This window comes from Hyla sarda, chromosome 1 (genome assembly GCF_029499605.1).
Source record: "Hyla sarda isolate aHylSar1 chromosome 1, aHylSar1.hap1, whole genome shotgun sequence".
Classification (NCBI taxonomy): Eukaryota; Metazoa; Chordata; class Amphibia; order Anura; family Hylidae; genus Hyla; species Hyla sarda.
The window spans coordinates 391,884,248-391,909,218 of record NC_079189.1 but is presented as its reverse complement, the minus strand read 5'-3'; the positions used below and the strand labels follow the sequence as shown (position 1 = coordinate 391,909,218).

General features: G+C 39.6%; 1 protein-coding gene across 3 annotated transcripts in view; it reads left to right on the top strand.

The window, feature by feature from the left end:
* The window catches only part of AUH (AU RNA binding methylglutaconyl-CoA hydratase), a 221,297-nt gene that overhangs the window by 129,782 nt on the left and 66,544 nt on the right, over positions 1–24,971 (top strand). For all 3 annotated transcript variants that reach the window (XM_056525610.1, XM_056525604.1, XM_056525619.1), the window contains exon 6: positions 1,350–1,406. In XM_056525610.1, the coding sequence (XP_056381585.1) occupies positions 1,350–1,406 (57 nt within the window). The remainder of the gene's footprint in view (positions 1–1,349; positions 1,407–24,971) is intronic.

Below are 24,971 nucleotides of genomic sequence, written 5' to 3'. Positions count from 1 at the left end.
AGTAATCACACATGGCAATCTACTACAATGTAAACACCCTACACACACAGAATTCCATATACCAAATGCTACCTCACTTACCCATAGTTGGGTACTGTCACCACCGTCCCAACATATGTTTAATCTAGGTTAAAAAACTGTGTAGCTCACTTAGCATTAATAAATATATCCGAGGTGAACTGGCGTTACCTTCACCCAAAGGTCTAACAAATATTAAATAATGAAGTTGAAAATCAACTAGGAACCAGTATACCAATATAACCAATATACCCTGAGGACTGGTTCCTAGTTGATTTTCAACTTCATTATTTAATATGTTTCATCTACTTGATGGACTTTCTCAAGGGATGCTATCTCCGTTAACTACATACTCCCTTATATACCCACAAATGGTGTGAATGCGCGCTGACGCTCGTCCGGCGGCACATGCGCTGGGTCCTGACCCGGAACAACCTCACCACTCCTAATAAGCATTGAATTGCATCTGGCACTAGTTATTTGCATTACTTTATCCCCTTCATTGTCAGAAGTTTTGATCAGTTGGTGTCTGGAAGCTGGAGAAGCACTCAGCAAAGTGCTTATCTTCACATCTCTCTCCTTCCTGCAGGAGACTGTTTCTATAGCAAGTCTATAGCAAGTCTGCAATATCATACAGAAACAGAGTACAAAAATGACACTTTCTGAAAGAAAGCAGATATGCCTTTCTAAACCTGGATAAGGCTGGGTTTACGCCACGTTTTTGCAATACAGTTCCTGTATCAGGTTTTTGATTTAAAAAAAAAAACTGATTCCACAAAACCTGACTAAACTGTAAAAATTTTAATCCGTATACCGTTTGAAAAATTATGTCTGGTTGCATCCGTTTTTTAAGAAAACTTTTCACTCCATTATGAATAAAGTTTCACTTGTTTGATTGAAATTCCAAGTAAAAAACTGTGCAAAGTTAAAAACCTTATGGTGAAAACCAGATGGAACCGTACGCACATAACGGTTCTGTACAGTTCCCATTGATTCCCATGTTTTAAAAAAAACTTATACGTTTCAACACGGTTTTTGTGGTGGTAGTCTACGGTTTTGGGTACGGGTAAAAAAAAAACTGGCAAAACGGACACAACCGGATGCATCATTTGGCATACAGTTTCAATGGAGAGTCAATGCATACGGTTTTTCACAAAAACGTGCGGTGAACCCAGCCTAACTCCTGTAGGTTCATTGATGTTATTACATGTTCGGTAATGTTCCATAGAAAGACATTTCTCTCACATATAACAAGTATATCAGATGTTTATTAGGCAAAATTGATATATTGTTGTTTATACTGTATATGTTAATTTCTATTATCTTTTCAGCTTCTTCAGCAAAAATGGGTCTTGTTGAAACCAAGTTGGCCATAATTCCTGGAGCAGGTAAGATCATTTTGTTTATAAAACATATTGTTATTAATACATACAGAAACTTTGTATGATCATCAAAAACTACAGTACATTGAAATTGCCATACTATCCATGTAATACATGGATATTCTGGGTCCTCCCTAGCAAGAGACACTTTTTGTAGCTTCTCTCAACTTTGGTTTTAAACGCCTGTAGAAAATACAGTACAAGAAGCTTGTAAACAGATCTGTTTTTAAGAGTCTGTGGTGTTTTTTTCCCCCCAAAGACATGATGCTATTGATTTTTTTTTTTTTTTTTTTACATAGGCTTCTCTATAGGACTTGAAAAACAGCTGAATAAAAACTAATTTCAAATGTAAAACACAGAGAAAATCAGAGCGCTTGACAAGTGTTTTAAAACACAATGTAAAGAAGGTTGACTAGAATATTTTAAATATTTTTCTAAACTAGACAACCCTATTACAATTGTAGCAATGTCATTTTGAGCCATCCACAATTTTAGAAGGCAGTGGGTTGGACAAGAATAAATTTTTGTTAGAAGTGATAGTAAAAAAAATTTTAGGTAACTTGTAAAAATCTGTGAAATGAAAACTGCGCTTTCCTGTCCAAAAATATGTTATACCTGTAACAGTCATGGCTGTAAATGTTGGCACCCCTGACGTTTTTCTAGAAAATTAAGTATTTCTTACAGAAAAGGATCGCAGTAACACATGTTTTGCTAGAAACATGTTTATTCCCTTTGTGTGTATTGGAACTAAACCAAAAAAGGGAGGAAAAAAAGCAAATTGGACATAATGTCACACCAAACTCCAAAAATGGTCTGGACAAAATTATTGGCACCCCTTCAAAATTGTGGAAAAATAAGAATGTTTCAAGCATGTGATGCTCCTTTAAACTGGGGCAAGTAACAGGTGTGGGCAATATAAAAATCACACCTGAAAGCAAATAAAAAAGAGAGAAGTTCACTTAGTCTTTGCATTGTATGTCTGTGTGTGCCACACTAAGCTTGGACAACAGAAAAAGGAGACGAGAACTGTCTGAGGACTTGAGAACCAAAGTTGTGGAAAAATTTCAACAATCTCAAGTTTACAAATCCATCTCCAGAAATCTAGATTTACCTTTATCGAGAAGTTTGCAACCCATGGCACTGTAGCTAATCTCCCTGGGCGTGGACGGAAGAGAAAAATTTATGAAAGGTGTCAACGCAGGATAGTCCGGATGGTGGATAAGCAGCCCCAAACAAGTTCCAAAGATATTCAACCTGTCCGGCAGGCTCAGGGAGCATCAGTGTCAGCAAGAACTCTCTGTCGACATTTAAATTAAATGAAACGTTATGGCAGGAGACCCAGGAGGACCCCACTGCTGACAGAGACATAAAATTAATGTGTGCAAGGCATCATGAAATCTGAGGATCACCAATGGATTTTGGGTCGCACTGTGCAGCCCAGTGTCAGAAAGCTGGGTTTACATCTGAGATCTTGGGTCTTCCAGCAGGACAATGACCCCAAACATATGTCAAAAACGGACCCAGACTTGGATGGCAACAAAGAGCTGGAGAGTTCTGAAGTGACCAGCAATGAGTCCAGACCTAAATCCCATTGATCATCTTTAAAATTGCTGTTGGGAAAAGGCGCCCTTCCAATAAGAGACCTGGAGCAATTTGCAAAGGAAGAGTGGTCCAACAGTCTGGCTGAGAGGTGTAAGAAGCTTATTGATGGTTGTAGGAAGCTAATGATTTCATTGAGTTATTTTTTCCAAAGGGTGTGCAACCAAATATTAAGTTAAGGGTGCCAATAATTATGTCCAGACCATTTTTGGAGTTTGGTGTCACATTATGTCCAATTTGCTTTTTTTCCTCTCCTATTTGGTTTAGTTCTAATACACATAACGGGAATAAACATGTGTATAGTAAAACATGTGTTACTGCAATCCTTTTCTGTGAGAAATACTTCATTTTCTTGAAAAATGTTAGGGGTGCCAACATTTATGGCCATAACTGTAGTTATCCTTTAAGATTCAAAGTTATCACCTATCAAGGGGATTTGAAAATGTCTTATGGTTGGGACCTTTACTGATCACAAGAACAAAAATCCCTTGCCCGGTTTAACAGAGTGACAGTGCACATGCAGATTACTGTTTACCATTTCATAAACAATAATCTGCTGCCCCATTTGGGTACAAGGGACCTTCATTCTTGTCCTGTTGATAGGTTATGACTTGGGAAAGAAATTAGTTGTTTTTCTATTCCTGCATAACCCCTTTAAGGTTGAACACTTATCGTAAGCACCAAGTTCACAGAATGATGAAGCCTATTTTGCCAATGTCCTAGTACCTGTGTGAATTATGACTTTGCCTTAGAAGACTCTAAAAATGAACGTTTAATGATTAGTATTTCAATGGGCTATGCACTTATTAGTTAGTACATAGGAAATGTCGCCCTTGCAGATGCATGGTCAGCTCTTCTAATACTTCTAATCTGCCTATAACTTTGTCTATTTGCAGCACATATGTTTTTACCTTATTGACATACTGAAGTAGGCTGATTTCACATTATGAAAGGCAGGCAATTTACAATAGAAATATTTTTAATGTGGGTTTTATTATTTGTCTCAGCTGTCAGTTTAAGTAATTACTATTTAAATGATGTGAATTAACATCTTGCTAAAATGTGTTGCGTTTAAGAAAAACATATGATAAAAAATAAACATTGTTTTTGTAACTAATCTTGTCAAACAAGATATGGTAATTTTTGTTAATGAACCAATGTGTTTTTGCATTTGCCACCTGCAATATCTGGAACAAATAGGATCAGCATATATTCACTGGTGTTATTTTGTCTTTATATTTAGAATGTTTGCTTTTTTGCCCTTTACAAACAAGTTTTTTGCCTAGTATATTACTGTCATGTGTACACCAAGGAGCTTGTGAGGTATACCGGGTTAAAGGAAATCTGTAACCAGTGTCACCTGCACTAACCTATCGGTACCGACAGGTAGTGCAGGTAACACTGATGACAACGGTACTTACCTTGTCCCGTTCCGTGCAGTTGTTCTTCGGAAATCCTCTCCGGTATCTTCAGCTCCAGGCCCGGCTTGGAGCATGGGCAGAGCTTAGTGACATCACCGCTGCTGCTCTCAGCTGGGTCCTGCTGCTAGAGAACAGCAGTGGTGACGTCACTAAGCTCCGCCTATGCTCCAAGCTGGGCTTGGAGCTGAAGATACCGGAGAAGATTACTGAAGAACAACTGCACGGAATGGGATAAGGTAAGTATTGTTGTTGTCAGTGTCACCTGCACTACATGTCGGTACCTACAGGTTAGTGCAGGAGACACTGGTGACAGATTTCCTTTAAAGTCTGATCTTCCAGCATCAGAGCATAGGGAGTTAAGCAAATTGATATACAGTTTCTTATTAATTTATTTGTTGCTCAATCTGGGTTTAGGAGTCCAGTGAGTGGGCCTAATAAGTGACTGACAATTGTATTCGTGCTTATACAGAGAAGGCTGTTGATTATTGAGGGCAACCACCCACTGGACTCCAAGGCACAAGATGAGCAAACATTTTATACAATCAGTTCAACTGACTCAGCTGCAACTTGCCATTGATTGATTGGACAACATTATATTAACAAATTCCCTTTAAAATGAGCATTGTATGAAGAACTGGGTGTCGTTCAACAGTTTTAAGGCTAGGTTTACATCACATTTTTTGCATCCTGTTGAAAGATCTTGCTTTTTTTTTCCATCTTAAAAAAAAAAGTTACATTTTTCTTTTCTACAGAAAACAACAGGAAGCTTAAGGGTGCGTTCCCACTTGGCGTATACGCAGCGTATTTCACGCTGTGCAAAATTTACGGCAGCAGCGGGAAATACGCTGCGTATTCCTTGCTCACTATATACACAGGGCTTTCCGGCGGCAGCCCTATTTACGCAGTAAGTTTTGGAGGCGGAGCTGCGCGTCACAGTCACGCCAGTACACGGCACTCGCCAGTACACCCGTAGGGCTGCCACCAGAAAGCCCTGTGTGTAAAGTGAGCAAGGAATACGCAGCGTATTTCCCGCTGCTGCTGTAAATTTTGCGCAGCGTGAAATGTTTTTTTGTAGATCCATTTTTCTCAGTTTGAATCTGTTTTTAACTGAAAACCTGTTTAAATTGGAAACCCTATACTTGCCTAGCCACACTCCTCCACAGGTCCCCTGCAGCTTCCGTTCAGCTCCGACTCACCCAATCTTCTTTCTACTTTCAGTTTCCAAGACAAGCATTCAGTGCAGGATCTGCTGGCTTAGCCAATCACTAGCTGACTGTGTTCCGGTATCCAGCAGCAATCTGCTTGTCTTGGAAGCAGAAAGAGGAGGGAAGAACAGGAAACTGAACAGAGCAGAGGATAACAGGGGTTAACCCCTTTAGGTCAACTGTACATTTTCTTAAAAAAAAAAAAAAAAAAGAAAATAATGGAAAAAAAAAAATAAATAAATAAATAAAGCAAGCCAAACAAGATGACAAGATGGTGCAACAGGTTGACTATCCTGCAGCATTGACTTGTGTTGTACAGAAAACAGATCTGTTTTGGCAGGTAAGGAAAATGAGACCATCTCCATTTGGATAGCCAAACGTGAACAGGCCCTAAGCTGTGCAGTACTCATTTCACAAACCATCTCCCATATCTCCTTTTCATCTGGATACCAGGCTCAGTATACATTCCCCAAACTTTTTAGGGCAGGGTCACACGGGGAACATCCGCAGCGTATTTTACGCTGCCAATTTGGCAATGGCAGTCATAGAGGGACTCTAGGACTGCGGCCAGGTAGCTCTGTATGTCTGCTCGTAATGAGGGATTCCCCGCTGTAGAAATCCACTGCTACAAGCTGAAACACAGAGCTACCCAGAGCGGCAGCATGAAATACGATGCGAATGCTCCCTGTGTGACCCTGCCCTTAAATTTTATTGTTAAAGTCCTTAGGTTTTCCTCATGTTAGTATTAAAGTGTTTCATAACAAAGGCATTATTCTTTTTTTCCAGCACCTTTTAACATAGTATGACATTGTATTCAAGTCTATTGAATGCTGCAGATATATGCCCCTGACATCTTATCCCCTATCCAAAGGATAGGAGATAAGATGTCTGATCGTGGGGTCCCACAGCTGGGACCCCCGCGATCTCTGTGCAGCACCCGGCGTTCGTTTAGAACGCTGGGTGCCGGTGGCGGGGATCATTACGTCACAGCCATGCCCCTCGTGATGTCACGCCATGCCCCCTCAATGCAGGTCTATGGGAGGGGGCAACCCCATAGACTTGTATTGAGGGGGTGTGGTGTGATGTCACAGGAGGCGTGCCTGTGATGTCACGACCCCCGCTGCCCGCTCCAAGCATTCGGAACAAAATCCCCGAACGCTGAGGAAGTGGAGTGCCCCTTTAAGCTGACCAGCTGAACTATGTCTGACAGACTGGTTACTAAGGATACCCTATCTAACAACACAGTTTTTTCATTGGGGTGCCAAGCAGATATTTCTGGTAACCAATATAATGTATCTCAATTTTTTGGCCTCTATATGGAAGGCAAAGAGCGGGATAATTGATGTCTCTTTCTACCCCATTAACAGTTTTTTTTTGTTTTGAGAAATGCCTTTTATGACAATTGTTGTGTTTATGACTGCATATATTGTTATCATATATGGCTTTAAAGGGGTTGTTCAATATTAGAAACAAACATTTCTGCTTTCTTTTAGAAGCAACTCCACTCTTGACCATGTGTGGTATTATAGCCTTATTTGTGCAGGACCACACACAGCCTATGGTCAAGAGTGACAATATATACTGAAAGACATTTTCCCAAAAAAATTTCTAATCTCCTTCAAATGCATTCATTCTTAAAACAGATTGTTCTATAACCTTTGAATAAAAAATTACTCTTATGGGGTATTTAATAGTTTTTCAATGATAGGTTTAGATTTGGCGCTGTGATATACCATGTGATTTAGAGAAGGAGCTTACTATTAATTATAGCAGCTGAATGTAGGGAATGGCAGTCGGTTTCCCTCAAAGGCTGGATGTGATGTAAATAGGTTTTCTGGAGCACATCACTTTCACCACACTAGATAATCTGGATGTCATCTTTACTATTTTCGTTCTTTCCCTGGAGCACAGCCTGTTATACTGTGGCAACTTAGTTCCTTTCATTTGGAATTAGAGTTATGTCGACAGCTGTCATGGAGCCTCCTCCCTGGGAGGATATGGTTTGTATGATGCAGGGTGCGATCCAAGCACTCATTTTTAACCAAGTGTATTGAATATTGTCAGGTGATCACACCTTGTCTGTGCTGTGGGTGACATGGATGGGGATAAAATCCTGAGTGTCCGATCCATTTATTTCAACTGACTAAATTTTTATGTAGTGCAAGCCTCAGCAAATACATACGGGGAACGTATCGTTATCGGCATCGACTAAGTGCCAAAATTTTGCACAATCTTGTCACTCTGCGTTTGCACGGGAAATGAATATAGGATCAGAAGATTGTGCTATTTTATTTAATAGTTTTAGTAAATGATCTCTGTCTTCAGTCAGCTCTACAGACAAGGAGTGAGCAAGACAGCACACAGTAGTAAAACCGGAACTTCTCCTACGGCGCTTCTCCAAACCATGTACACAAAGAGGTAGTATAACTGGTTTATTTAGTGAAAGTTGCTACGCACAAATAGCGTTTCTAGCCCGGACAGGGCTCTTCATCAGGCACACATGACAGGAGCGCATAAAAACAGTGGTATGTTTTTCATATTGCTCTAAATAAATATATATGTTATGACAGAAGACTTTTTCTTAACATATTATGAGAGAATGCTGTCAGCAAGCTCTTTTATTTTCTCCATGGACTCTGGATTTCATGAGAAATTGGCTCATGTTCCAGAGATTTCCCATTTAGGCAAAGCAAGAACTAAGGCCAATATAAATATTTCAATGGCCTAAAGAAACTGTTTCACAAATGTATAAAAATAGTGTCTTAAAGAGCTAGGTAGAATGTAGGAGAATATACATTTATGCCTCATATACATTTACATTAAAATAGAGATCAAAAGAGGATAGTGTTTTTGTTTTACTGTAATGTACAGTTTTGGTCCTGAATTGGACCAGTTTTTGTTCCATATTTGCATATATATTTTTCATCTGTAATTGTTATGATTTTTTTTGAAGATTTTATTGTCTGCTGTTTATAGCAACAAAGCAGAACAAATGCGGACATGTGAACTATAGAAAACTGAACATTTCTTTTTTAATTCAACCTATTGACTTTTATGGGCTAAAAATTGTACCAATTTGAAAAAAAAACATACTGATACAATAACACGCATATAAAAAACAGAAATGCACATAAAACCATGAATTGTGTTAGCAATTTTTTCTCCATTGATAACAATTTAAATGATATAGATCCAGTATACAGAAATGAAAGAGATTTTTATGCCCTACTCCAGCAACGTTCTCTAAACTGTTATAGGTACTGCTACTAGCTGCTATAATGTAGCTGGTCAGGGTTAAAAAAAAAATCTATTTTAAAGGGGTTCTCCGGTGCTTAGACATCTTATCCCCTATCCAAAGGATAGGGGATAAGATGCCTGATTGCGGGAGTCCTGCTGCTGTGGACCCCTGTGATCTTGCATGCGGCACCCCGTTTGTAATCAGTCCCCGGAGCGTGTTCGCTCCAGGACTGATTACCGGCGACTACAGGGCGGGCGGCGTGTGACGTCACGCCCCCGCCCCCGTGTGATGTCACACTCCGCCCCTCAATGCAAGCCTACAGGAGGGGGCGCTCCGCGGACTGATTACAAACGGGGTGCCGCGTGCAAGATCACAGGGGTCCCCAGCGGGGATGTCTAAGCACCGGAGTACCCCTTTAATGCAATCTATGAAGACCGTGTAGGAAGACCGTTTTGAACCTATCAAACAATGGACACCAAGTAATGCAACTGAATTAAAGGGGTAATCCAGGAAAAAGCTTTTTTTTTTTTTTTTTTATATATATCAACTGGCTCCAGAAAGTTAAACAGATTTGTACATTACTTCTATTAAAAAAATATTAATCCTTTCAGTACTTATGAGCTGCTGAAGTTGAATTGTTCTTTTCTGTTTAAGTGCTCTCTGATGACACCTGTCACGGGAACTGTCCAGAGTAGAAGCAAATCCCCATAGCAAACCTCTTCTACTCTGTGCAGTTCCCGAGACAAGCAGAGATGTCAGCAGAGAGCACTATTGCCAGACAGAAAAGAACAACTCAACTTCAGCAGCTGATAATTATTGAAAGGATTAGGATTTTTTAATAGAAGTAATTTAAAAATCTGTTTTAACTTTCTGGAGCCAGTCGTTATAAAAACAAAAAAAAAAAAAAGTTTTTTCCTGGAATACCCCTTTAAATGGTGGCAGTCTGGTCTGTCAATAGTTCCAGAAGAAGTGATAAGAAGAATAGTGTGGCATTATAGCAATTTAAACATAGCCATAGCTGTTGAATATCTCATTTTGGGTGCTGTGATTTACATAGGGTGGTAGAATTATTTCAGAAAATTCCTTTTTAGATGGTTTTAAATGCTTTAAAGTCCATGAAAACTGAAGTGCAATTGTAAAAATAGATTGGAAATAAAAAAATTAATAAAAAAAAGTAGATCAACGCCATATGAATCTCATGCACAGTATTTGACATTAAGACAGCTAATGTAACAGTAGATACACTGTGGTCTTCTTAGGGCATCCTAACAACACAATGGTCATGGAAAAAAGTCTTAAGTAATAGTGAAGAATTGTTCTCAGTTTGAGAAGTTCTGTTTTTAAATGTGAAGCTATTCTGGTAATCTTCTCCCTCAAGGATACTTCTTATTTGTTTCCCACCATAATATAACTAGGTCATAGTTTTTGGGCATGTATCCAAGACAGGAGATTTATTTTGTACTCAAGGCACTGTCTAGAAATAGTGATGCAATGTCAGCAAGGGCCCTTTTCATTTCACAAACGTACTTTCCATTGCCCTGGAATTAATGTATTCTCTGACCTCGTAACAACTGCAATCTGTCACTAGTTTACAGGAGCAGAAAAAGCTTCTGGAAATGGTCACGGTCACCCTATTAGGTGATTAGTTACAGGATTCCTATTCAGTGTGCCATTTTTTTTTGTTTTGATCATACTGAAATACTTGGCAGCTTATGATAAGCAACAAGTTACTTATAAAGAGCACATTTTCAGCCTAAAGAAAACAGGTATTTTTATTGGCAAACTCGATGATAGTCAGGTAACTTGATTTTCATAGTCGTGGAAGAAAATATATGTTTTGTATTATGTTGTCTCAAGGTAGTCATCTAGTCAGCTACTGGGCTCATGTTTTATTTAAATACAGTTTTATTTTAAACGGGCCCAGATACGCCCATCACTTTTTCACAAGTTAGTATCCACAATGATAAGTGTTTGAGTATTGGGACTCCCACTAGTCACTAGTATAGGTGTCACAAGTTTCATGATTCTCTTTATTAGCATGACTGAAGTGATGGTTGAGCATGTACTCTGTCCTTCCTACCTACCTGTCTAAAAACGAAATCAATTGTTGAGACTCCTACCCGTCACTGCATTCCTTAGCCCTGTGAGTTAGGGACACCAATGATAAGCTTTTATAAACATGGTAATGTGGGACCCCATGATTGCTTGAAAATGACCATTAACCTTTTTAGTGGGCATATCCCTGAACACTCTTATTCTCCCTTATGGTATCTGTCTGTTGTCAAATTATTAATACATTGCCAGGAAGATGAATAATGTATTTTGACACAAGCAATGTCACTTCCTCTTGTCAGACATAAGCAGTCATACTTTTAAGCTCCATCATTTTATCACTACACTAATGTGGCATGGAAATACCACAATATATCTCACGGACAGAGAATACAGCAGTTGAATGAAACATAATAGTTTAAATGTCATTCTTTTTGCCAGCCTCTGTAAGCAGGAAGGTCTTACTATTCTGTCAGTGATCATTTCAGGAAACATCCAGGTAGGTAGGGACAGAGGTGTGGGTGAAAAATTCTTGTGAATGTGTTTTGAACTTAGGCAGCTAAGTTCAAAACACATTCACAAGAATTTTTCACCCACACCTCTGTCCCTACCTACCTGGATGGGCCACCCTAGGTAGCAGCCCTTCAACTTGGCATCTCCCCCCATTCTAGCTAAGTGCAAAAGGAGTGTGGTAGGGGAGACAGTAGACCAAAGTCAGCAAAGCATGGTCAGTGCCATGAGGTTACATTAAAGGGGTACTCCGCTGCTCCCTGGCCCCCTCAATGCCAGTCTATGGGAGTGGGCGTGACATGAGGGGGTGGGGCTATGACATCACAAGCTCCCGGCGCCAGCTCCAGCGTTCGGAACAGTTTGTTCCAAACACTGAGCAGCGGAGTACCCCTTTAAGGTCTTAATCAGAACACAGTTATGACCAGAATCAGGTTCAAGAGTCAAATCCAGGAAAGGTTCAAATCACAAAGGCATAGGGGAAGAAGCGGGTCACAAGCAGAGTGTCAGAAGCACCTCAACATTAAATCCAGTAAGAACATGTGTGATACACAAAAGGCAAATCACAGGAAACTGTTGCCAGCAGCCACCTGTTTACATCCGGCTTTTTCAGACTGTGTGGAACATCTGCATAATGCCTAATTGGCATTTGTGCTGCATAATAGGCTAACCAGCCCATAGAGTGATGCTGTCAGTGCCATAGAAAAGACCCATGATGCTGCTTGACTGTAAGTAACTTACAAAAACTACTTTATTTTAGGATATTAATCGGTGGGCCAAGTAGAAGTAGAAGAAATAATCTGTTTTGAAAGTCCATGTTTTAACATTTGATGATGTTTGGATGTAGAGAAGTTTTGTGACCACATACATTTCCTAGAAACTGTAAGGTACATTTTTTCTTATACAGTACTGTTAAAAATTAGGCCAATAGAAGAAAGTAGATGACACTCACCATTCTTCTTTAGCAAACTTTATTGAAACTTCAAGGTGAAGATACAGTGAACACGGCCATGCCAGGATAGGAGTTGGACATCGGTGTGTATCAAGGTATGACAGCTGTTTCGTGTGTCACACCTACTTCGTCAGACCATTTTAAATCAAATATTTGCGACAAAAAGTCGCATATGCCTACACATTTTTTTTTTTAGACTTTTGTGGGTAAGCAAAAAATTACAAATAGCATTACCTAAGCAAATTTCAGCTTTCACTTTGCAGTGGTAACAAATTTATGATCCTATGCGACTTTTTTGTTTGGCTTATGTTCCCTGCATTTACTCTAAAGGGTTAATAGCTGGCTTCGGTGGTCAACACATGCCGGCTATTAGTGGCGGCCCCCAGCTACTGAAATCAGCTGGGGCTCGCCGGGTAGGGAGTGGGCTCTAATCAGGAGCCCACTCCATACACCCTAATCACCTCTCCACTTTCCAAATCAGATGGGGTTGCTGGTCCAGTTCTGCTTGTCCAAAGCACGGCTAAAAGGCTGAAAAATTCACCTGCCCAGAACATATATATTTCTACATGTACATAATCACTAGGGCTGTAGAGATTTAAAATGTTGTTACAGCTTGTTATGTTATGAAAGTTAGTGTACAATCAAACCATGTATAATTTCTGAAATCAGATGAGAACAATGGAAATGTCCTACCTAATAGATTGTAGTTATTACAACTTTCATGGGACTTTTGCGCTGTGTTCACACATTCAGGTTTTTAATTGCAATAATGAAATACAAAGCCATGAATGGATTTAAAATCGAAGAGAAGTATCAGCCTTTCGTCTACATATGTCCTCCATTTATGATTGGTTCCTGGCCTTGTGTTCAATATTTACAATTAAAAACCTGACTATGTGAACACGCCCTCAATCTCTGCTTTTTCCTAATTTCTTTTCACAATGTAGATAACAACTATCAAAAACAATATTTGTCTTGTCTGTCTGTCCAGGGCTTTGTGGGTCAAAAGTCCTGGTATTTGTCAAGGTAGTGATGAGCAAATGTCATCTTTGCCCTTATGTTCTTGGTGGACAGCACAACGGTCTCTTACGGTAGACTCATGCCTATCAATATTATTAATGGTGAGAGCTACCTGTAGGTCTTGTGATAAAATTCTCTGGGATGTAACCTGCTGGGATTGCCTGGGTAACTTGGCATAAGTTGGAATCAGGACCTGCAGATGATCTTCAAGCCAGTAGTATGATTGGCGCCCAGTTGTTTGGAGATGACTATTTATCCCTTTCCAGACTAATAGGTAAAAATAGATTTGTTTCTTAAGGCCTAAGATGTTTTCCACACATTGAATATACCAAAGAAAATGTCTGTAGTATAAATTGAGATCAGTTTATATCTTGTTCTATTAAACCCCACTTTTGGCTTTGGCTGAAAAAAAATAAATAAATGCATAAACAACTGCAACCAAAAATGATAGTACTTCTCTGAAAAAAATATGCTGTGTGTGAAACCACATATCATGTATTCACACGTTTTGTTGTGGTTTCTGACCAAACTTTTTCTTTTAAAGCACACAAAAGACCTAAAGTAGATTTAGGTACAACAGACCAAGTACAGTGATTAGAACATTGTCAGAAAGCAGTAGAGGTACTTGTCCAAGTTTGTGCCCGCACTCAAAAACGGCATGGCAAAGCAGCACACAGTGAATTGCTGTGTGTTGCACAGGTGAAGCACATGGTTTCAATGTTTTTGGCCATTTGCGGGAACTGAGTTTCTGCACTTTTTCCACAGCAGGAACACTGTTTCCATTAGCAAGATTCCTCAGGACTAACCCATGAGTGGAAATCTTGAGTTCCCACTCTTTTTTCCCAGCACTTGACCCCTGGGCAGTGTGATGTAACAGGCCCAGCCTTCTTCCTGATGCCTGGGCCCTTTACATCACACTGCTGCACAGCCTATCACCAGCGGGACATTGGCCATCGATTAGCTAAGCACAGTGTGACATGTCAGGCACCAAAAGCTTAAAGGGGTACACCCGTGGAATCCTTTTTTTTTTTTAAATCAACTGGTGCCAGAAAGTTAAACAGATTTGTAAATTACTTCTATTAAAAAATCTTAATCCTTCCAATACATTTTATGGGCTGTATACTACAGAGGAAATGCTTTTCTTTTTGGATTTCTCTGACATCAAGACCACAGTGCTCTCTGCTGACCTCTGCTGTCCATTTTAGGAACTGTCCAGAGCAGCATATGTTTGCTATGGGGATTTTCTCCTGCTCTGGACAGTTCCAAAAATGGACAACAGAGGTCAGCAGAAAGCACTGTGGTCGTGACATCAGAGAAATCCAAAAAGAAAAGCATTTCTTCTGTAGTATATAGCCTCTAAAAAGTACTGGAAGGATTAAGATTTTTTTAATAGAAGTAATTTACAAATCTGTTAAACAGTTGATTTAAAAAAAAAAAAAAAGTTCTCCATGGGAGTACCCCTTTAAAGAAGAAGATCGTGGCCAGAGGATGGTAGACCCATTCCAGTGACACCAGGGGAGCGCGGAAGGTACATCAAAGTTTATTATATGTATTCCGAGTTCTTCTTTAACTTCACTTTACATTAAGCAGGACCATTTGAAACTGAACATGGACAGATGAATTCAACTGTATGCCTATGCAGCTGCATATATCTACCGCTGACTGTAAAAAATAACAAACAAAACCCCCAAAAAACTTATAAAAAGTAGACTGCCTTTTTCAGTACAGTTGGGGCTTTGGTTTATGATTTATATTGTATATAAACCAAATGGTTTGTGAAATACTTTATTAAATATTTAATGTATAAAACAAACAAGAATTAGTAAATAGATATACATAGCAAAAACCCCAAAAAATGTAAGGATATTATGTTATGTGTCATGACGAGGTAAATATCATTTTGCACATACAGTATACACTCAGACTTTTTGGTGTATTAGTCTGTGATATGTCTTCTGTACTTTGCATGATCACGCCAAGGTCTATACTCGCTTTAACCCCTTAACGACGCAGGACGTAAATGTACGTCCTGGTGATGTGGTACTTAACTCACCAGGACGTATATTTACGACCTGAGCATAACCGCAGGCATCGGAGCGATGCCTGCATCATGCGCGGCAGGTCCCGGCTGTGGATCGCACAGCCCACATCCCGCGGATGTCCGCCATTAACCCCTCAGATGCTGTGATCAATACAGATCACTGCATCTGCAGCATCGCGGGCAGTTAACAGGATGATCGGATCGCCCGCAGCGCTTCCGCAGCGATCCGATCATCCTGCACGGCAGACGGAGGTCCCCTCACCTGGCTCCGCTGCCTTCCGGGAGTCTTCTGCTCTAATCTGCCTTCCCGCAGACCAGAGGAGAAGATGACCGATAATGCTGATCAGTGCTGTGTCCTATACATAGCACTGAACAGCATTAGCAATCGAATGGTTGCTATAAATAGTACCCTATGGGGACTATAAGAGTGTAAAAGTAAAAGTAAAAGAAGTAAAAAAATAAAGTAAAAAAAAAAGTGAAAAAACCCCTCCCCCAATAAAAACGTAAATTGTCCCATTTTCCCTATTTTACCCCCAAAAAGTGTAAAAAAATTATTTTATATACATATTTGGTATCGCCGCGTGCGTAAATATCCTAACTATTAAAATAAAATGTAAATGATCCCGTACGGTGAACGGTGTGAACGTAAAAAAAAAAGAAAAGTCCAAAATAGCTGCTTTTTTATAACATTTTATTCCCTAAAAAATTCATAAAAAATTTAATAAAAGTTTTGTATAAGCAAATATGGTATTAATAAAAAGTACAGATCACGGCGCAAAAAATGAGCCCTCATACCACCGCTTATATGGAAAAAATGAAAAAGTTATAGGTCTTCAAAATAGAGGGGTTTTAAGTGTACTAATTTGGTTAAAAAGTTTGCGATTTTTTTTAAGCGCAACAGTAATAGAAACGTGTATAATCATGGGTATCATTTTAATCGTATTGACCCAGAGAATAAAAAAGACATGTCATTTTTACCATAAATTGTACGGCGTGAAAACAAAACCTTCCAAAATTAGCAAAATTGCGGTTTTCTTTTTCTTTTTGGTTGCGCCATACACTTTATGGTAAAGTGAGTGATGGCATTACAACGGACAACTGGTCGCGCAAAAAACAAGCCCTCATATTAGTCTCTGGATGAAAATATAAAAGAGTTATGATTTTTTGAAGGGGAGGAGGAAAAAACGAAAATGTTAAAATAAAATTGTCTTAGTCCTTAAAGCGGTACTCCGGCCCTAGACATCTTATCCCCTATCCAAAGGATAGGGGATAAGATGTCAGATCGCCGGGGTCCCGCTGCTGGGGACCCCGGGGATCGCTGCTGCATGTAATGACGGGCAATGCAGGGGCCGGAGCATCGCTACGTCAGGGCTCCGCCCCTCGTGACGTCACGGCCCGCCCCCGTCAATACAAGTCTATGGGAGGGGGCGTGGCGGTCGTCATGCCCCCTGCCATAGACTTGCATTAAAGGGACGGGCCGTGATGTCATGAGGGGCGGAGCCAGGACATCACGCTGCCCCGTCCCCTGTATCGCCCGTCATTACGCACAGAGCGAACTCGCTCTGCGCAGTAATGATAGCGGGGTGCTGCAGCAGCGATCCCCGGGGTCCCCAGCACCGGGACCGTGGCGATCTAACATCTTATCCCCTATCCCCTATCTTTGGATAGGGGATAAGATGCCAGGGACAGAGTACCCCTTTAAGGTCCAAATGGGCTGAGTCCTTAAGGGGTTAAACACATGTGAACCAGGAAACATGTTTTATATCTTCTATACATTACTATGAATTACAGTGTGCCATGGGGCTCACATATTGACAGTGCACAAGACACGTTTTTTTTTTTTTTTTTTACCTCAGTTTGATATGAAGCCCAAGGCTTTATGTACTGTAGAAAAAAGAAGACTATTACAGTATAATTTACAAGACTGTATTAGTATGTGCACATTACTGGTACTACTATGATGTGTTCTGGCGTATATATGAGAGATGAGCTACACACCACTATAACTTACAGACATTGAAGTAATTTGCTAAATGAACTCACGGAATCTGAGAAGGTGTGTAGGAGGTGAAAGTTTTCCAAGAAATAGCTGAAGGAGTCGACACACCATGGATGTTCACACTAGTAGTTTCCCTATTTTCACTCATTTTACAAGTTAGCTGAGATCTAGACCAGCCACTCTTTTCATTCTCACTTGCTATCTTGTTGGACGGTGCCCAAAAAACTTACATTATTTAAGTTCCGTAAATGCAGCATTTAGTTCTAGGTGATAAAAAAAATGTTTGGTATTTTAAATACATGAATTTCTTGGGAATATATTAACCCTTTCCTGCTGCACCAATTTTGTCGATTGTCTTGACTTTTTATAACTAACATTTTTTCATCATTTTTTTGTTATATGGGGGTTTACTTTTGTGATCCATACTGTAAGTTGTACTTTTGAATCCTACCCTTCATTTTGCCAAATAATGTATTGATGGTGTCATGATCTTCCATCATCGTACCCCCTAAATGCCACAGTTGCCATTGATAATGGCATCTAAAGTTTTAAACATCTGCAGTTAAAGTTATATTTGATCCTAAGAAAGCAGGTAGATGCCAGCGATTATGAAACTTCACCTTTATTAGAACCACATAAAATCATCGACATGGAGAGACTTCAGTGAGACAGACATTTAAAATTCCAGGAATCAGCACCAAGCATGACGCGTTTCAGGTCATGTGACCTTTCATCAGATGCATATTTGATCCTGTTCATTTTTGACAGTTATGAACTGCTATTGTCAGCCTGCACCCCCTGTGTATGGAGTGGGTTCAGATCCTGAGCCTTTCCCATACCCAACTCCCAACATTATTAAGTACATGGATGTCAGATGTTGAGAAAAAAGTTAAAGCTGTATTTCCGTTCCCCTTCCCTAGAATATGCCATGATTCGTGGTGTTTTATCCGCACAGTGGCTACCTTAGACATTTTCTGTAGTTCCCTTCTCAGTGGATTACCATGGAAAAACAATGAAGAGGAAAACATATGATTTGTGGGTGTCACAGACCCCCACTAATCATGAAGTGTGGCATCCTTTTCAGATATGCTATTACAACATCCCTTTAAATGTGATATTAATTTGGTAATGAATATTGTCTTTACAAATAATTCTTCTCCAGAAAGTCCTCTGTTGGTGTACAGATTCAGATTTCTGTATTGGTGTTGAATGGGGATTCACCCTCTTGGGTCCAGCACTAAAACTATAAATTGATATAAAGTTAGTTGTCTATAAGGTAGCCAGAATTGTATTTCATTTTGAATCTGGGGAAAGGGAAGCAGGGGATTTAAAGCTTAGTGTCTGAACACCCCCCACCCCTTCCCGTCTACAGCAATTTTATATAGAATGCCCTGAAAAACAGGGATGGGTTCCATTCTGAGTTTAGCTCTGGGTTCTTACGATTTCTTGTTTGAACTACAGAACAACAACGGTAGTAAAACAGTTTTTAATTCATGTTGTCATTGAGAGCCTCACTTCATATAACATAAGTGATTCTTTTTTTACTTTACAATGAAAGATATGTATGTTTTTATACATTCTGCTTGTATAAGACCTAATCCAAAAAAAAAAAAAAAAACACCAGAGATATCTGGAGAAAGTATTCTTCAAGGTTTCTTATAAACAATGAAATGAGTGGGAGTCAACCTTAACACCTACAGTATTCCATTAATCCTTAAATTCTTGTGTACATGTGTGCTCTGAGTTTCCTGGAATCCCCCGTTATCCATTTATCTGGCCCTAGTGATAACAATTATGCAAATGAATGCATCAAGATTAATTGCCGGCTAATGTACAGGTCATTCTATCTGCACAATAGCAGAAAGCACATATTCATACTGTATAGTTCTTCTGGGAGTTTATACATGGAACTATTTAGATAGTAATTAGAACATTGTTTAATGGTTGACTAAGGATTTGAATCCCAGGAATTTATTAGACTTTGCATCTGAGGATCAATCATTAAAAATGAAAAAATTATAATAAATACAATAACTCTGACACCAGGTCACATGTCCAGCACCAACCTTTTATTTGGTATCCAGAAATCCAGTCAGTTTTTGAGCACACACCTTAGAAAAAGCTCACAGCAGAAAAAGGCTATGCAAATATAACCATTAAAGGGGTTATCCATCATAAGGTGATTTTAGTATGTACCTGGCAGGCAGTAATGGACATGCTTAGGAAGGATCTGTGCTTGTCCTGGGGCTAAATGGCTATGTTGTGAGATTACCATAACACTGTATGGCTATCTTTTTATGAACTGGCTATTTCCTATTGGCGTTTGTTCCCTTAAACTACAAATCCCATAATTCCTCATTTGTAAGTGTGAGGTCACTTTTCTTCTTCCCACACATCAGCCACCCCACCCATTGAAACACACATGTGATCTCTTCAATGCAATAGACCAGTGTTTTCTGACCAGGGTGCCTCCAGCTGTTGCAAAAGCAGAATGATCATCCTCCCACCCATTGAAGCAAAGACAGGCTCCCTCTGATCACCTGACTAGTGATGTAATGCCTCACGCCGCACTGCAATCTGGGAAAACCCAGAAGACACTCATTTTGTACGCTCATAAAAATTCACAGAGGAATTGTGAGACCACCATGAAACACAGGTACAGACACTATATAATGAACTACACTAAATTTACAGCCCTTGTAGCAAAATCCCTCTAATTAAATTAGTATTTTTGTTCACATTATAAATTTATTGTGTACATGTATCCATAGAGCCTGACACATTGCATAAGAGTATCCTATCCATTGTGAAGTGTCTCTGTCTGCCCTATCATTATGGTTGCCATGACTGATGGCTTAATTTGGCCAGCCTGTGGACTTACAAAGGCCCTAAGGGCTGTCCAATAATAATACCTGTGAGGGTGCTTTCACATGACATTTTTCCTGTACGGTTGCCGTGTACAGTTTACTATTTAAAAACTACATACATCTATATAGCAAACCATATTTATTGACTTCCCATACAAAAACTTACAAAACTAGATGTATCTGGTTTTGTACGTTTTTGTACTTCTATGGTCTTTTGCATTTTTTCCCCGTGATTGACCACGGTTTTGTGCACGGTTCTGTCCTGTTTTTGAAACTTTACTCCACAGCCTCCCAGGACTTCTGCAGTAGGGGGAGCCATTTCTCAGCGCTACAGTACCCCTATCATTGAACAGACTCTGTTCTATGATGGGAGTAGTAGTACCACAGGGCTGAGGTCAGATCCTGCATATCCCCCTGCTGCAGAAGTCTGCATGCGGCTGTAATGATTCTGCAGAGCGCTTGAAATACTGCTCCCATCATGGAACAGAGTCTGTTCCATGTTGGGAGAAGTAGTACGGGGCTCGGGAACCAAGCACTCCTGAGACCTGTTGCGATCCTAACTCATTAACCATGGAAGTAGGCAGCGTGCCGCTCTGCTCCCAAGCCGGACGATGATGTGAAGAAAAACTGTGCCTCTGCACTGTAACAATCAGTGCAGACCAATCAGGGCTTCTGATGGGGAATATGAAGTTACAGTGCAGAGATTTTATATTCCTCACCAAGAGCCGGTCAGCTGGAGAGTGGAGCCGCATGCTGCCTGCATCACAGGCTGAGTGAGACCCAGTGCCATTTGTCCCTTTTAGCGCTGGTACCCCCACTGCGGCAGAGTCACCACAGTTGGGGGATGTGCAGGAGTCCTCCCTTAGCGCTGTACTACTACTCCCATTATGGAACAGGGTCTTAGAAGTAGTACTGCAGCGCTGAGGGAAAGCTCCTGCACATCTCCTGGCTTTGGAAGTCCCAGGCATAGATTTAAGATGCAATTACATATGAACTTGTCCTTTTTTTGTTTCCCGTTTTGAGGGAAAAAACTGATACAAAACCGTATGTTAAAGTGGTGATGTGAATGGAGGCTGAGGCAGTAATACAACAGTCAGATACACTAACCAGCCATAACATTAAAACAATGATGCGTGAAGGGAATAATATTATATAACTAATAATGACATTGATATAGATGCAATATACTGTAGTTGGCAGCAGGATAATAGTCAGTTCTTTAGTTGATATGTTGTAAACAGGAAAAAAGTGTAGACTTTGACAAGGGCCAATTACGATGGCTAGATAATGGGTCAGAGCATAACCAACATGGCAGGTGTTGAGGGGGTGTTCCTAGTATGCAGTTTTTAGTAGCTACTAAAAGTGATCCAAGAAAGACCAACTAGTAAACCAGTGACAGGGACATGAATTCCCAAGGCTTACTGAATGCATGTGGGAAATGAAGGCTAGGTCATCTGGTCCAATTCGAGAGAACTACTGTAGTGTAAATTGCTGGGAAAGTTAACATTGGGAATGGCAGAAAAGTCTCACAACACAAAGTACCCTGCAACTTGCTGTGTATGGAGCCGCATAGCCATAGAAGTGTTTTTTTTTTTTTTTACTAACCCTTGTCTTCCCCTGGAAGCGCCTACTTTGGGTATATGAGCATCAGAAATGGATCATGTAGCAATGGAAGAAAGGGACTGCGTTTGATTAATCACTTTTTCTTTCACATGTGTGTGGCTGGGTATGTGTGTTGTTGACCGGGAAGGAGGTGTCACCAGGAAGTTTGGGGAGAAGACAAGCTGGGGTGTGCTCTAAAAGATTTTCTTCTGGGTAACCTTTACTTCTGGTATTCATGTGGATGTTACTTAACATAGACCACATTCCTAAATATTGGGCCAGATTAACTATTGTAGTTTTTTATGTTTGTTTTGTTTTTATGGTTTGGATTTTAATCTGACTGGCCTTTCTATCGCCAGATTTGGCACATATCTAGAGAAAATTGTGGCACATATCTAGAGAAAAAGAGGTGCACTGCAAAAATAATCTGAAAAAATGCCAATATTTGGTGCACCACATTAATAAAGTGAATGCATTTCCCCATGTTCTTTTCACCAAAATTTAAAGGGAAACACAATAGTGCAAGAGGCCCTATTTCTAAAAAAATTTTGTCACATTTTTTTTTATACGTACATAGCCCTGGAATTAAGACTGCCTTCAAACAATGATATGTTTACAGATCGCTGCACTATATTAGGACGCTGACTTGTGGTTATGAAAGCTCTGCATAATATACAGTACTAGAATATTTGCACGGAAATCTGACACTCTGCTTTAAACTGTTGGTCAGGGTGTTTATATAATGAGTATATCAACATTTGTCAAGCACAGCTTGTTATAGAGTTCTGCTAATCCCGGTTATGTAAAAAGCATAAAACTAGTGAGCATTCCTGGCGTTTGAGTGGGATTGAGTCGGTGTGATTCCTATATGACATTTCTTCACATTCACTTTTTCATGCAAACTGCAAGACAACATAGCTTAGGTAGTAAGTTTTCTTTCTACTACACATTATTATGAAATAACTTGTTCTTTGACCTATTTGTTCTGTTTCCTGATTTAAATCATTGTGCCAAAAACGGAAATATTAGAGTAATTTTGTTCTAATTTAAGACTTCATTATTGTTATTACCTATACTCCACAGCTAAAGATAAAAATGACGTGATGGTATATTTATAAATAAGAATATTGACACTTATGCCATATACACAAGATGGTACACCATTTTCTAAAGAAAATCAATAAGAGCGTTGCCCCAAAAATGGCAATATATATCAAGTCATGGTAGGTCAATATTCCATTTAGGACTTAGCTATACGACTGAACAGAATTTAAAATAGGCATTTGTAGGTGACATTTTGACTATAGAAGTCCGCTCAGGTAACAGTATGGAGGAGACATCGTATTTCTAAATGTAATGTTCATGTGACATGGTGTACAAACTAATAAGTAAATGTCATTTTAAAGTGTATGACCCCTCTGAAGTGTTTCAGTGTGGTGGTCACATGATTACGGAAGTTTTGATAAAAGGAATGCATGAGAAAATTGACTAAAATCCTCCAAAATATCTCAATTATGTGATTGCTTATTTGCCCCTTAAAAATATTGTATTTGAAGTTGTGCTGGCAGTGTGCCCAGGGGACTGTACAGTCTGACACTGTTCTCAGAGCATTGGTTCTCTAACTAGTATGTAAGCAAACTAGTCTTAAGACCAATTTCTGTTCTTAAGTCAAAAGAGATCATAATAAAAGTCATTTTAGGACTGTGGCACTAAATGCTTATACTATGAGATCATCTTGCGCCTGACCCATGTCACGTCTCTCATTGTTAAGTCCCCCGGCCAGTTTAAGGATTTGAATCTGTATTAATCCATCTTTTATGGGGGAACTAAATGCAGGATAGTTTCTCAGACATTTAGAAAATGTAATTTACATGAATCACAGTCCCATGTGGATTAAAATGAGTTGGGCCGCAGCCCACCAGACTCTGGGTTCTTATTCTCATGCAACAATGAAATTCCTAAAATAGCATTACAGTATCTCATATGTTAGATGGGTACATAAATGAGAAAGGATGTCCAGTTGTGAACTTAAAAATCTCCTTGCTCCATTAGGACAGAGCCGAGATTTGTAACTATTGGTTAGCAGCAGTGCCTACAAGTGAGTCTGAGGCACACCTCCTCTTCAGATGAGCTATTACAGACTCACCGGAATTATTATAAAGTACACACTACTAAACTACTAGTGAGAAATAAATTATCGGGTTCATTAAATGCCACATATATACTGAGACAAACGAGTCTTACTTTAAAGAACCTAGAGAATTACTTTTCTCTTTATTACAGCAGGTCAGGTCTGGAATTATCACATAAGCTAGGTAGCCAATACAATGGAAAGTTTCTACTAGCCCTTAGCCTGTCATGGAGTGCATTAAAATAGTCAAATGGCTACTGAAGTGATCTGTCTCGTTCTAGTAGTCTACTGTATTTTGTTTATGCTTTGAATCCCAGTGGAATGTTGGGGCTTGTACTTTATGTTGATGGACAGTGTTTTTCTGTGCAAAGCTCACATGTGTTACATGGTTTATGGTGATTTACACATGGGCATGTTAAGGACACACCATTGTATCCATATTATGGCCATGTGCCCCAGCCTGACTGCGTGTCCTATGACCAAAACGAATACTGATCACTTTAAAGGGGTTATCCAGGAAATAAAACTTTTGTTTATATATCAACTGGCTTCAGAAAGTTAAACAGATTTGTAAATTGCTTCTGTTAAAAAATCTTAATCCTTTCAGTACTTATGAGCTGCTGAAGTTGAGTTGGTCTTTTCTGTGTAACTGCTCTCTGATGACCCCTGTCTCGGGAATTGTCCAGAGTAGAAGCAAATCCCCATAGCAAACCTCTTCTACTCTGTGCAGTTCCCGAGACAAGCAGAGAGCACTGTTGCCTGACAGAAAAGAACAACTCAACTTCAGCAGCTGATAATTATTGGAAGGATTAAGATTTTTTAATAGAAGTAATTTACAAATCTGTTTAACTTTCTGGAGCCAGTTGATAAAAAAAAAAAAAAAAGTATTAAAAATATTGTACAATCATGTTAGCTCACCATCCCATCTAGATATCTG